Raw genomic sequence first — 14625 nt, 5'->3', positions numbered from 1 at the left:
TATATATATATATATATATATATATATATATATATATATATATATATAAAATTATTCATATAATGATATAGTTAAAGAAAATCAATTTATCTATTTCTCTTGAAACCCTATTGCAATACCATTTTTCACCATCATAATTATCTCAAATTTTGATTACATTAGATCACAAACATACTACACACTGTTGTGATTATCTTCGTTGTATCTCCTAGTAATTTCGTGATACCCGGTGTGTATATTAGGTCAAAATATTACTTTGGGAAAGTGATTTTGTTCACGCCTCGAAGTGTTAAATTTGTCCATTTTTGTTCCATTTTTGACCCGGTAAACCAATTTCCCCAACAAAAACACGACATGAATATGAAAATACTGAGAGAAAACAAAGTCATCAACACGACAAAAAACCAATATAAACACGGAAAATTAAGCAATTAGGTTACATTTTATACATAAAATAAACACCAAGCCAAGTACGAACATGACATGATTATTGCCAACTTTATTGAATAGTGAATACTGAGTTGGTCGCTTGTAAGCATCAGCGTTAAACAATATAGTCCTAAAGTATACGAAATGATTAAGAAATTAAAAGTTAAAAACTAAACAGTGAGTATCAAAGAAAAAGTATTCTGTATAACGTCAAGGGTTATGAAAATCTAAAGTCTTAATAAATCCATCTTCATTTAAGAAAATTAGTCGAATTCAAAGGAGAAAATTAATCATTTTGCAAGATAGTTTATACAATCACCTTACACAAAATACGGAATAATGAACTTACAAATCGATTTCCTAAAGTATTCTTTTCATGAGTTGAAAAATACTTTGCAAAGATAAGTGATCATTATGTAATAAATAAAAGAACTGGCTGTCACCAACATTTTGCTAACTTAAATCGAAAAGGAACTAATTCTGTACTTCTTATGTCAAACTTAAGCTTGTGAGTTGTGACTAAAAATAAAGGTACCCTAATATGAAGCAAAAGTAAAGAAAGAGGGGAAAGTTTAACTAAAGAAAACAAAAACATGTTGGCTTGACAAGATGAGCACTAAGCTACACTCAGCAACACAGTACAAAGTATGCCATCATCGCCACTTTGATCATAGGTAGCGCGACCCCTACTTTTCCACCTCCAAAGCATTTGAATCCACTCGATTTGTAAATCGTAGCTCCGGCCTTTAGCAGCAATTAGCATGGCTCTCAATCCTTTAAGAGTGAGAAATGGGAAAATGAGGCTGCATTAGGTTAATAAGCTAACTAGTCTTGGTTTGGAAGTTGTTACATCCTGAACCTTCTTCACTTGAAACTTGAACATCGTCGAGGCTAAACGTAGGGCCATTTGGAGACGTATTATCTGAATTTTGATCTCCTAAAAGGCTCTGTCTTGTCTTCTGTTGCTGATCAAACATCATTTTCAGCTGTCTTCCTTGCTCTTCGATCCTCAACTGCAAATTCCGCTGAATCTGATTTACATTGCAAAACCAAATAAATTAGTGTAAATATTTTCCTCATCATCATATTTAGTCCTAAAACACGGGGCTAAAAAAAAATCATTGAGAAGTATCTTCATGCTATACAAAAGTAATAAACCACATTTTCATTTTCCAGCTACGAGCAGTTAAAATAAAGAGGCAACAAAAACTCGTTTCAGGAATCTCAGAAATGAAAGGCAGATATCATCATATTAGGAGCTAAACCTCTAATTGTTCATGGAGACGCCTTTGGACATCCAGTTGAAGTGATAAGGCCTCTTTGAGTTGTACGCCACTACATAATAAATAAGAAGGAATAAGCTAAGCAAACATTTTACAAATAATAATAAAAAGTTCAAAATGCTCTAAGGTTAGTTGATGATTACTCTTTAATGTCAATTTGTGTAACATCATTCAAGCTGCTACCACTCCTTCCTGATTTTCCTGCAACAGAGTTGACAGAATTAGGCTAATCGTAGTAACGTGAAACTCCTTATGTTCATCCAAGTCCAATAGATATACACCATGAAATTAAAATTTGAATAAAATAGAGAATGTCAATGTTCATCCAACTGATCCAAATGGAAAGGATTTACACCAAGTGATCAAGAAATTATAATTTGAAAGAGAGCAATTCTTGGATGAGATGGTTTCACAATAACTTATATAGGGAAAAGTGAAAGACTTATCCTAAAAGAGAAAGTCAACTCAATCACACAATCACTTGTTATGAGACCGTCTCATACAAGATTTTCTTTTGATAGGTAAGCATTGAGGTAACATCACCGTTCATCAAGCATCCTATGTCCGATACGTATGCTCAAAACACACAATAAAAAAACATTTTTGAACTGGTCCCATGATATAATTATATTCCATTCTTAATTACGAGATTAACCAGCTCCAATTAGTAATAAACAATGTGATGTGGGAAGCACTAGTTGCATAAGTAGGCAAATAATTAACTACGCATTCTTTCTGACAAAATAACAATTTCAACTCCTGGAACAAATTGACCTTTGAAATAACCTGGAGAATGGTGCATTGCCAACTAATTGCGAATCTGTGTTTTCCAAAACTACTATGATTGATAACAACCTCCTGACCTTATCAGATGGGTTTAAGAAAGCTTCAATATTAAATTATCCACAACTTCCTTTTTAGCATAGTCACTTTCCTTTTGGCCTTTTCTCACACCATTCAGGGGATACATGATGCGCGCATTATCTCAAATAAAACTGCTCCAATAATTATAATCATAGTTTATACATACACTAAATTGCAATTACCAAAAACAATAACATGAGGATGATAATGTAGTATATAACATGTATTGCAGGAATTAGGAAGATTATCGGAAGTGCATTCTATCAAGCAGTATAAACAAAGGCTGGATCTCGAAATTAAAGGCATACTTAGGAAGAGATTTCAGTATGCTATTTTACTCCAGGATCATATTAACCATCAGATGTAAATAATATGAGAGTGCTGCAATGAACTGTGGAAAATGTAAAATAAAAGAACACTCACCAGCTCAATAGTCTATTCTAAGTTGATTCAGAGTTGGCAAACAAGTTGTTTCGGATAGAATTGGTTCAGTTTAAGTAATATTCAGAATACAAGACATATGGTTCAAATTTGATTCTTCCATACACATAGTTATGCTGTCAAAAAGTTTAATATGAGAGCAGAATCAATATTACTCATATTGGTTTTGAATTTGATTCTGTTCTGATCAGACTAATTTCGATCAAGATATTTATATGTCAGTTCTATATGAAAGTGGAATGGCCAATTTCACGAATTAGACAAAATGGCCCTTTAGTATTAGCATTTCCACCTCAAAATGCTTGAATCAAGCGCAAAAACGTGCAAAAGAACATTTGTAATGCAAGGTCAATATCAGAGTCCACTAGCTAGCTTCTTCCTAAATAAGAATATAATTGTAGCGACTAGCGAGCATATAAGATTTTACAAATGGTTGGTGAGCACCAATAGGGGGCTAGGTTTAGCATATCAGTATCTAAAGCAATAGAATACAGAGTGGGTCAGTAACTAAAAATAAGAATGGATACTCTCAGGAAGTGTCTTAATAATTAAATTTTTGAAGATAATGAAGACAACAGATTCTTATTTGATGCCTTTAAAAGCTAAGAATCAATTTTGTCTTAATGACTTCTAAAAACCTACATGGACACAGGCAAACAGCACTAACAGGCAATTGAGTAGACTCATTGGTTTCTTTTTCGACTGAAATGAGTTTAGTGCTCATACAGAAGCAGCAAACTCCGCAGTGTGCTAAATCTGCTAATCAAATATTAAAGCTCTAACATGCATCTTTTTCCGGACAAGGGCACCTTATATATGAATCATGTCTCACTTACAATGAGCACTACTTCCACATAAGATAATCCTGACCGAACTTTGGGTTTGTTGGAAGGCAAGGATGCCAAATCAGAAAAAATAAAAAAACAAAAAAGCGTATTGCGTGAGTGGGCACATGGCAAACACGCTTTGAAGCTCTTGGTCCATACATACATTGAGTTTTCCACTTATTCAATCAATGTCTCGATAATGCTGATCTTATTAGTCATTGATTATCAAAATATGGAAAAAATAAACTGATGATTAAGTGTCAACTCTACCCTAATTTGCTAGCCTGTGACAAGCTTAAGGGCTTTGATTGACAAATTGTCTCTATTTTTCATTTCTAAACAGCAGAATATGAATAAGCATATAGTGTAACTCAAGCTATTGGCATACCATAAAAAAAATTAAATAAATAAATAAAAAAAATAAAAAAAAGAAACAAACCTAACACAGTAACACTTGAAACAATACATACGTTATTCAAAAATATCATCTTGAAGAACACAATATTTACCTTCAGTAGAATCGGGCATGTATTTTGCAATTCGATATTTCTGCAAGAACAAGAAAACAAAAAAGTCAAAATCCTAGAAGTATGCATCTGTTGAATGATTATGACATTGATATTCTGTTAAGTATTATTACCTGTAGATGACTTTTGACATGAAAGATGGTCAATCCATCAGAGTTCATTAGTTTCAAAATTGCCTTTGGGGTTGCCTCTGAAAATCAAAGCAATCAACTGACTACAATGATACATTCTTTTTATTAACGGATGAGTAAAATAAGCAAAAGACTTACTGTCAGCGCCACCAAGACGGCTCACACACTCCACAAATTTCTCATGAAGTTCTGTTGTCCATCTAATTCGTGTTTTGCTTGAAATAGCAGCTCCAGACGAGAAAGAATTGCCAGAATTCAAGGGTAAAACCCCTAGAGGTCTAAGCACCTGTTTTTCTCCTTGAGAGGAAAAGCTGAAATGACCATGAGGAGATTCATAAGATTTGTCCAATATCTGCAAGAAGGAAAAAGGATAGTTGATAAGGGCCGTCAAGAACATATCACAGCCAATAAATAGAATTCAGAGCTTACTCTAAAATCCTGCTTCTCATTTATACGAAAAATATAGTTTCTGCCATCTGAATTCGCATAATCAACAAGCAACTTATTCTTCAGCTGCTGAATATGCTCACTTTCTTGGAAGTTGCCACATGGACTAGCATAAGTTTTACCCGAAGCATAAAATTGACTCTGATCACCATAAAGAAGAGATTTTGCAGCTGTTTCCAATGTGGTTCTGGATTGTAATTCATTCGCGTCTTGTTCTGCTAATTGAGCAGAAAATCCTTCTGTAGAACATGGAAATGATCGATATTCCAAATCATAATTCTTTGAGCACTGAGAAGAAAAGGTTGGGCTGCTGATTTGGTGAGCATAAGGAAGGCTACCATATCGTTCAGCTGTAGAGAAATCAGGGACTGGTGATCCAAAGCGGCTTATAACAGTGCTTGAAAGATTAGCAGGCAAAATATGCTGAGGCTGCGACTCTACCCCTCCTCCTCCCATGCAAGAACCCATGTTCCAAGGCTGCCGAACACTAATAAACTGGGAGTCCCGGCTCCCAATTTCCATCATACAATCATTAATAACCCCATTAGTCTGCTGAACTTGTTCCCGAAAATCAATCTTTTGATTGCTCATTTATAGATGACTTGAAAGAACTAAAAAAAATTACCTACTCAAAACAAAGACAACGCCAAGAACTTCTTTATCTCAAGCTGCTTAATACAAAAAAGATTGTAAATATCAATCCTTGTGTCTGTGAATTACAATTAAAAAGGAGCCATACGCAGAACACACGCAAAATCAATTAAAAAAATGAAGCAGAAAGATAAGCAACGCCACTATGATAAAGTTATAATGTTTCTGCCACAAAAAAATTTCTTATGTTATTCCGCAAAACTTTAAATGGAAGCTCTGCCAGCTTATATACCAAGACCATATCCTGAAGGAAGGCCAATGAGCAATGGTCCTTGTCAATATGTAGTAAATACAAGTCTGTACAAGATAAACAAGTTGGCTAATAGTGTTAAGGTTTTCAATATTATATTGAGAAGGTTTCGTTGTGCTTCCAAGCCATCTCAATCAACAACATAAAATAAATTTGATAAATAAAAAAAAAAAAGAGTGGAAGATACTAACAAAAATTATACAGATTAAAAAAGCACAGGGAATAATATGGGCTGCCAGGGGGAGTATACTAATATAACATTTTAAAGTCAAGTCTTTAAGCATTGGAAGGTCGAAGAATCTTTACAGGGCCAACATTATTTCGATAATGTTATAGGAGATACTGGCATAAATTCACACCTATCGACGATCCATGATTATGCCCATCATGGATACTCAGAAAAATAATAACAGCCGATAAGGGACATTTAGAGGATAATATAAACCGTATAGGAGCATATGGTTCCTAAAAAGAGAAAGCATACCACTACCACCTTTGTTAGTAATATAAACAAAACCCACATATTCTTCCAAGTTATGAATCAAATAACTGTCCTGCTTTCCAGAAACTTTGTACCTTAAAAAAGTAGAATACCTGAAAATTTCAAGGCATTGGTAAGTACAAGTGAGTACTATTTAGCTAAAACGGAAAGGAAGTACAATTGAACGCCTGAAATGGTAATGCATATTAAAGATGTTCATGTACTGTTAGATAGAATCGCTGCTACATTATCTTCAAGATTTGTTCTGGAGACATTTTTATAATGGAAAGACTGAGAAGGTTTATCACAATAAACAATGAAACAAAGCCAAAACTAATTCAAACTACACGGTCCATCTCCTACGTGTACAGCATTTGCAAAGCTCAAAAATACAAGAATAAGTGACATTCCTAATATAACTTGCCAAAATAGCATGATAAAGATTAATATATAAGCCAATTGCCTGGGACATAGAATTTTATTTTACTACTCTTTCTGTCCCATATTAGTCTATACATATTCCTATTATGGATAGCCCATATTAATTTATACACTCTTTTATATAAAATTTCCGCTTTACTTTTTCTCAAAAGTTGGGCCTCTCCCACCCACTTATTTTTTTCACTCTCCTTAATCTCTGTACAAATACTTAATGTATATGTTAATTAAGGACAGAGAAAGGATTTCCGTGACAAAAAATTTTGAAATAAACATTTTCGTGTTAGCCTATTCCAAATAAATACAAGTATTAGAATATAATCCTCGATCCCAATTCTATTCCATGATTTGTGTAAGAATTACATTCCACACTATAATATCATTATTCATAAACCTATTGATTCTTATTATCATCTCGTATTTTTTCATTTAGTGCCTTATAAAAATATGTTACATTCAAATGTTTTTCCCCCTTAAAATACACAAACGTAATCCTGATGTGAGCTCCATCAACAATCAAAAAAGGAAGAGAAAACTAAAAGTAACAAACATGTTAATAAATCCCAAACTTTTGAAAACTTCCTTTCATAGTTACCTCACAATACTTTTGTTTTAAAAACAAAAAGTGATAGAAGTTTGGTAACTGGCATGGATCTTGGAGTCATAATACTTTATTCCATCCAATATTTCTTAATACTCTCTCATTTGTCACAAAACTATCGTTCAAATCCCATTTCAAGTTAATACAGTAAGTCTGTAAATACTTTCTTCTGGAAAAACTTCATTGTTCACTTTCCATTTTCATCAATATTGTAACTACTTTCTTCTGGAAAAACTATAACTAAGTTTAAAATTAATAGTAATAAAGTAAACTTTTCCGATGGGTAGTTTAGAAACAAACACAGTCCATTTTGCTAGCTCGTCCTAGTTAGTGTAACGCAACACAAAGACATGTTTCATAAATTCCAGAGAGGTGCAAAGCAATCCAATCCTCTCCTAAGTGAGAACAGGCGCAGTGGCATTTTGGATAGGTGTGATGTATTTTGCATATAATTAGTGATATAAATTTGTAATGGTACTTCGGATGATTGTGGTCTATATCCCTTGTGGAGTGTGGTGATACCTCAAATGACTATTGGTTTCTAAATTTATAACTATCCTTACTCACCTGCCCCTAGAATATACTCCGGCCTTTGCAAGTTTGCAAAGCTTGAATGGTGGGATTCATACAGAATTGTTGAGGTCGTTGAAGGAATTCCACTCTTTATGCCTCATGATTTCAAATTTTCAGGCTGACCTCTAATCAAGAATAATCAAGGAATACTAGTCTACTAGGTGTATAAACTTGTTAGTGCATATAAACCTACTAATACTTATTATCACATATGAACATGGAGTGGCTACTATAGATAAGCTAAAGTAACTCCACTCCCACTTGTTAAAGGGTTATGAATTCATGAGCTATCTCTGGTGTTTCAAATATCACAAGGTACCCTTATAAAGTGATGATACAGTATAATTGAAAAAATTCCTTAGCTACTAACGGCTATTGAAGTAAAGCTCCATTTTATCTGTCCCCATTCCATAAGAAGAGCTCGGAGGGGTATTAGCTAAGTAACAAGTAAACATTGTACTTGGGCACACTCAAAATATAATCAACTCATACTAGCAACCCACATGAAAATAGAATGAGAATCTACGATGAAGAAAACAAGTATCTAAGGACATTCCTTGAATTAAACTATCATCTAATAAACATTTCGAATATTTAAAACAACGGCCCTTGAAAGTAAACTTAAAACACACGAGTACATAGAAAATACACTCTTTTTTTTTTAATACTCAAGTATCGTAGTTATGCGACTACACTATGATACAACATACAACACCTTTAAAGTCCTAATTAACAATGCATAGAGATGAGAGTTTCATAAATTTCATACTCCCCTCCCCTCCATGGACTCCCGATTTGATTTCATACCAATTCTTCCAAACTTTTTATAAAAAAGTCTTCATATTTTTTAGGGTGTATTATTCATATCTTACAATGAGCCCAAATAATTGTACTACAAAAAAAAACCTCAAACGTATTTAAGTACTCCCAGTTAGCGTATTGCGAATTCGTTTTCGTTCCGCGTGTTGGAGCGTACTGTCTACTAGGTGTTATGTATCATCATCTATTATACTTCTTATATATATATTCAATAAATTAACATTTCTTTATTTACTACATAACTCCCTCCATTCCATCCCTTTTGCTTCAATTTCCTTTTTAGTCCATTTTAGAATTCTAATACTCTCTCTATTCAAGAATAATTGTAGGGATGTCAATGGGGCGGGGCGGGACGGGGCGAATATTGGCCTTTCCATCCCCATCCCCACCTAAAATTTTCATCCGCATCCCCATCCCCATCCCCATCCCCACGGCGGGTCTAAAATTCATCCCCATCCCCGCTCCGGCGGGTACAATTCCAAAACCATCCCCATTCCAACCCCCACTTGGTTATCCATCCCCACCTAATCCCCACCTAAGACCCGCCTAATCCCCGCCTCCCAAATACAAAATCCTTCATAATTAATAAAGATTGAAAAAAAAAAAATTATTGTTAATATTACATATTTTTTTGTTTATAATATAATTGTATTACAAAGTATTATATTTACTATTTTATTTTACATAATTTTTTTTACAAAATAGAATAAAAATATATAATTTTGTTTTTAAAAATATATGGATGTAGGGATGGGGCAGGTACGAAGTTGGGTAGGTGGGGATGGGGCGGGTACGAAGTGGGGCGGGACGGGGATGGGGCGGGTACGAAGTGGGGCGGGTGGGGCGGGTACAACCTAAAATGCACCCCCGCCCCATCACCCATGGCGGGTATGGTTTTTATATCCTCATCACCCACCAAACCAAGACTCATCCCCGTCTCGTTGGGGCGGAGATGGAGCGGGTCTCCTATTTGACCCGCCCCACTGACATCCCTAAATAATTGACATAGTCAAACTTTACTTTTACATAATTAAATATTAACAAAATTTATTTAAAAAAAAGTTAACTTATTAAACTTTGTATTAATACCTATCTAATAATATATTTTGTGTAAAATATATTATTATGGACGAAGGGAGTTATAAAATATATTATTATGGACGGAGGGAGTACTACGTGCTAGTTTTGATTGTATAGGATCATAACTTTACTCTTACACCAACTAATCTGATCCCACCTCTTTTCTCACTTATTAATTCCTCTCAACCAATAACTAAAATGTATAAAAGTGACATTACCCCAAATGGATCAAACAAAAAAGGACAAATAGATTAGTTATACTCCTATTTAAATTTTTAATAAGGCCTCACTATAATTTTTTCAACATTTTTTAACATCCACTATTTCAATTAAAACAAATAATCTCCTTTTCACATCTATATTTCCAAATAAATCAGCAATTAATAATCAAACAACTTAGTCAAAATTATACTTCCTCTGTTCTAGTAATATTGTAACAACTAAACTCTTACACTATTCATCACGCTTGTTTGATCACATATTATGATTTATACGTAAAGTAAAATATATTCAGGTGGGGTATGATAAAATATAGAAGTATTTTTATTTATTTTTTGAAACAAAATATATTAGTATTTAAGAATAATTTATAACAACAAAGTCAAAGGGGTAAAACAAATAAATAATTTAAAGAAAGCATAAAAAAAATACCTAATAATTCTCTGGGAATTTAAAATTGGTCTAATTCGAGCTCTGACTGCACCTCTGGAAAAAAGATAAAAATCATTCATGGAGGAATCCATTCCATGATAATATGATATCACAAATAGAGGAGATTTTGAGATCATTGGAATCGCCGAAACGACGACTAAATTGCAATTGGTTCACCAAAAATTAAAAATCGTAGATTGGAAATAATTGAGGGTTTAATGTGTTTGATATTACACACTAATGTCATTAACAATAGGTTGTTTTCGAATCAAATCTAAATTGCCTTTTTCTGCATTTTTCAAAATTCGATACTCTTAAAAACTAATCTTTCTTGATCAAATTCTCTCTCTTTCTCACTGGGTATCTGCGGCAGAATTTGGAATGATCACAATTTTGAGAGTGAGTGTATACTGTATAGGTGGAGACTGGAGAGTGGAGACGTGGAGTAAGGCCATTTTCCTGTGTTTTGATTCATTTCATTTCATTTGGGTGGCATAGGTTAAAAAAAAAAAAAAAAAAAAAAAAAAAAAAAGACCCTGGCGATAAATTGGTAAAAAAAAGAAAAAAAATTCCGACGACAAATTGATAAAAAATCCTAACCTCAAACGAAAATTTTATAAAAAAAATAATCTCAGGCGACAATTATGCCTAAAAATACAAAATTTTCAACAAACTACTTGCGATTGCTTTAGCTTTTGTGGTTTTTTTTTTTTTAAAAAATATATTTTTCCACCTAAATTTCCAACCCTTTATAAGAAAATAAAAATTTAAAGAAAAAAAAGGTTTATATACTAATTTTCACTTAATTTTCCTACCTATTATTAACAATTTTTTTAAAATAAAGGGGTTGAAAATAAATTTATCTAATTCAAAATTCATAATTTAAATTTTAAATGAAAAAAAAAAATTTAAATCACAAAACAATTTAATTAGAACTTTTGAAGAGTTTGCCGGAAAAAAACAAATTTTTCGGTTTAAATGTCGTCTGAGTTTTTTTTTTTATTTTTTACCAAATTGTCGCATAATGTTAACTTTTTTTACCAAGTGATTTTTTTTACCAAATTTTCGTGAAGGGTCTTTTTTTTTTTACCAATTTGGTCAATTGGCCAGCAAACGCACACCATAAGTTAACCATTTTCAAAGAGTTCTTTTTTTTTAAACGGTCAAAGAGCTCTTTTAATTGTTAACAACATAATTGCTAACAATATAAACATGGAAAATATGTAAACAAAATTTTTTAAGGATATAAGGTCCGCACACTATTATGAAAATTTAAAAAATAGATAACTTAAGAGCTCACCATAAGTTAATGAGGGCAAATAAGTAAATAAACATCTTAAGGGGTAAAATTGTCAAACACTATTCATAAAGAAAAGCTTAGAGGCAATTAACATCTTATAAATAGGGCCATATAAGTAAAAAAAAACAATTTATTAAGGATACAATTATTCTCACACTATTCATAAGTGTTTTCTCATACTTTTTAAAAGATAAGGAAAAAGGAAAAATTGGTTTTAATATCCTAAGCACTTCAACTTTGAGACGGTTCGCCATAAAGATGAACTTTTCACTTTCCTTCGGTTTCCGAGTGGAAAGGAATCCCTGCATCAAGTTAGTTACATGAGTAGTAGCTCCAGAATCAATCCACCAAGTATTTGAAGGAACATTAGCAAGATTTGGTTCATGACATACAAAAGAAATATTTATACCTTTCTTTTCGAACCAAGCCTTACGCTTGCTACATTCCTTCTTCACATGTCCCTTCTTGCCACAAAAGTAGTATTTGACAGTGAATTTTCTCTCATGACTCTGGTTACTTTCCCCAGGTCTATCTTTCTTTGGTGAGATTTTCTTATCATTCCGAAACTTTCTTTTCTTTTTCATGCTTACTTGAGATACATTAAGAGCAAGGCATTTTCCTTCTTGTCTTAACCTCACTTCCTCCTGAACACATTTACTTGACAACTCATTCAAATTCCACTTTTCAGTATTAGCATTATAGTGAATTTTGAATGGTTCAAATTGCGATAGAAGTGAGTTAAAGAATAAACTGTACTAAGAAGGACTCATCTATGCCTATGCCCAATGCTTTAAGTTTTGCAGCCTTTTCAGACATGTTCAAAATATGTTGTTGAACACCTTTCTGACCATCATATTTCATGGTGGTCGATTCAGCCATTAATGTGCCTGCAAGGGACTTATCAGCGCTTTTAAAACGCTCCTTGACATTCTTCAGAAATTCTGAGGCAGACTCAGTAGCCGGAAGAGAGGTCTTAATATTGCTGGCAATAGTCATTCTCAAAAACATCATACTGAGTCTATTAGACCTTGTCCATGCTTTATAATTTTCAACCTGTGACGGAGTACTTTCATCCGTTATTTCCGCAGGTTTTTCTGTAACTAAAGCCATGTCAAGATCTAATACTCCCAGTGAGAATTGAAGCCTTTCTTGCCATTCCGCAAAATTAGACCCATCAAACACAATCATTCCTGATGCCATGTTATGCAATGAAGTGGGAACTGTTCAAATAAAACATAATGCTCACAATTAAACCTCATATCAAAATATTAGGATGAACCATTGATATCACAAAAATTTTCCTTTGGGCAAATTTAAGCATATATATTGTTCACTCCACGGAAGCTTAAATATTCAATTTCTTGAGCTATTTACATGTAACCTTTGGGTTTCCATTATACCTACATAAATAACACAAATAATTAACTTTCATATTGTGGTTAGAAAATCAATACTCTCCTTTGGGCTAGTATTAATCCCTAATCATAAACACACTTTATCCTTAATAAGTCTTCCTTAAAATTTTATTTAAATTAATAAGTGCATACTTCACTTCTTTAGGCCACTTTGGTGACAATCTAAATTAGTGATTCATACACCCATTAATTTTACATACGACATACTCTTAGAAGAGTTAGTTCACAATTTACCATAATATGAATTTTTAAGCTTAAATTCAAATTAGTGGACAATCCAACATTTAAGCATTCCATAATGTCCAAATAAAAATTGTCATAAATTCATAATAATAATTTAATACACAAATATGATAAAAGCCCCAATTTTATTTCATTTTATTATGGTTATATATTTAATTAACCATTAGCGAAAATAAGAACTAAATTAGCCCAGAAAATCTACTACATGAAAAAATGATTTGAAGGTACATGTAGATACATAAACATGTAACAATCAAAAGCCCAAAAACAATTTGTAAAAACCACACACAAAATTCACCCAATTTGAGAGATCTTCAACCGAAAAAATTAGGGTTTTTCGTTCTTCATGCAAAATCAATTCATAATTCATCAAGGAAGCATGTTAAAATGCAATAAAAATCGTTTATATTACCTATAATATGATTCTATCATTTTTCCTCAATCAATTTTGCAATAAATCATCAATTACTTGCCCGGAAAAATTCAACTTGGGCTACATACGAAAATGGTATTTTCGAACCCTAAATTGCGAAAATCTCTTTGTGCATGCAACCAAAAAGCAATTAAATTTCACCATATATCAATAACAACATGAAAAACATAATCCATGCATCAATTTGGAAAAAAAAATGATTTCAAGAATGACCCAATTCATTATTTTGGGAGAAAAAATGCGAAAAAGAAGCATGCAAAATACATATCATATAGTTGATGAAAAATCAATTAATTCATACCATACATTTACATCAACATGGTGAACAAAAGCCCTAAGTTAATTAAGCATAATATTAACTTTAAAGAATCTAATAATGGCATGCATGAACGATTTTCGGCAAGCTAATGAACAAGCTCAAATCAACAAATTCGTTAATGCATGTATCAAAACAGGCTCTGATACCAAATATAAGAAATACTTAAGAAATTTAATGCGGAAATAAACCTTAAGCCAAGAACGTTTGATACATTACATACCGTTTGATGAGTTAGAAGCCATGATTGTACCTTTGGGTGGATGAACCTTGATGGGGAAGAAGAACAATACCAAACTCTTCTCCTCTCTCTCTAACTTAATTACTGGATGTTTTTTATTTGTGTCCTTAGTGATGGAATGAAAACAAAGTTAGTCTCAAAAAGAAGACATCACTCATCTATATATATATATGTGTGTGTGTGT

At 32.8% G+C, this 14625-nt stretch overlaps 1 protein-coding gene across 1 annotated transcript; it reads right to left on the bottom strand.

The window, feature by feature from the left end:
- Positions 1-701: 701 nt before the first annotated feature.
- On the bottom strand, positions 702-6052 carry LOC110734528 (myb family transcription factor PHL5-like). The gene is made up of 7 exons (XM_021914694.1): positions 4932-6052; positions 4641-4854; positions 4485-4561; positions 4354-4393; positions 1856-1913; positions 1695-1764; positions 702-1460 (listed from the first exon to the last, which is right to left on the bottom strand). Exons 1-7 carry the CDS (start codon positions 5538-5540, stop codon positions 1251-1253), a joined length of 1278 nt encoding a protein of 425 aa, XP_021770386.1. The 5' UTR covers positions 5541-6052; the 3' UTR covers positions 702-1250.
- Between the last annotated feature and the right edge of the window lie 8573 nt (positions 6053-14625).

The sequence above is a fragment of the Chenopodium quinoa genome, unplaced genomic scaffold, assembly GCF_001683475.1.
Source record: "Chenopodium quinoa cultivar QQ74 unplaced genomic scaffold, ASM168347v1, whole genome shotgun sequence".
Lineage (NCBI taxonomy): Eukaryota > Viridiplantae > Streptophyta > Magnoliopsida > Caryophyllales > Amaranthaceae > Chenopodium > Chenopodium quinoa.
This window is presented reverse-complemented; position numbering and strand designations above follow the sequence as displayed.

What these genes read in the sequence shown, in the direction of transcription:
- LOC110734528 (XM_021914694.1), bottom strand. Translation starts at nt 5,540, where the DNA reads ATGAGCAATCAAAAGATTGATTTTCGGGAACAAGTTCAGCAGACTAAT. An exon ending in ATGAGAAGCAGGATTTTAGA is followed by an intron (nt 4,855 to 4,931) that starts GTAAGCTCTGAA and finishes TCCTTCTTGCAG; the next exon opens with ATATTGGACAAATCTTATGA. An exon ending in GTCTCCATGAACAATTAGAG is followed by an intron (nt 1,461 to 1,694) that starts GTTTAGCTCCTA and finishes AATGTAAATCAG; the next exon opens with ATTCAGCGGAATTTGCAGTT.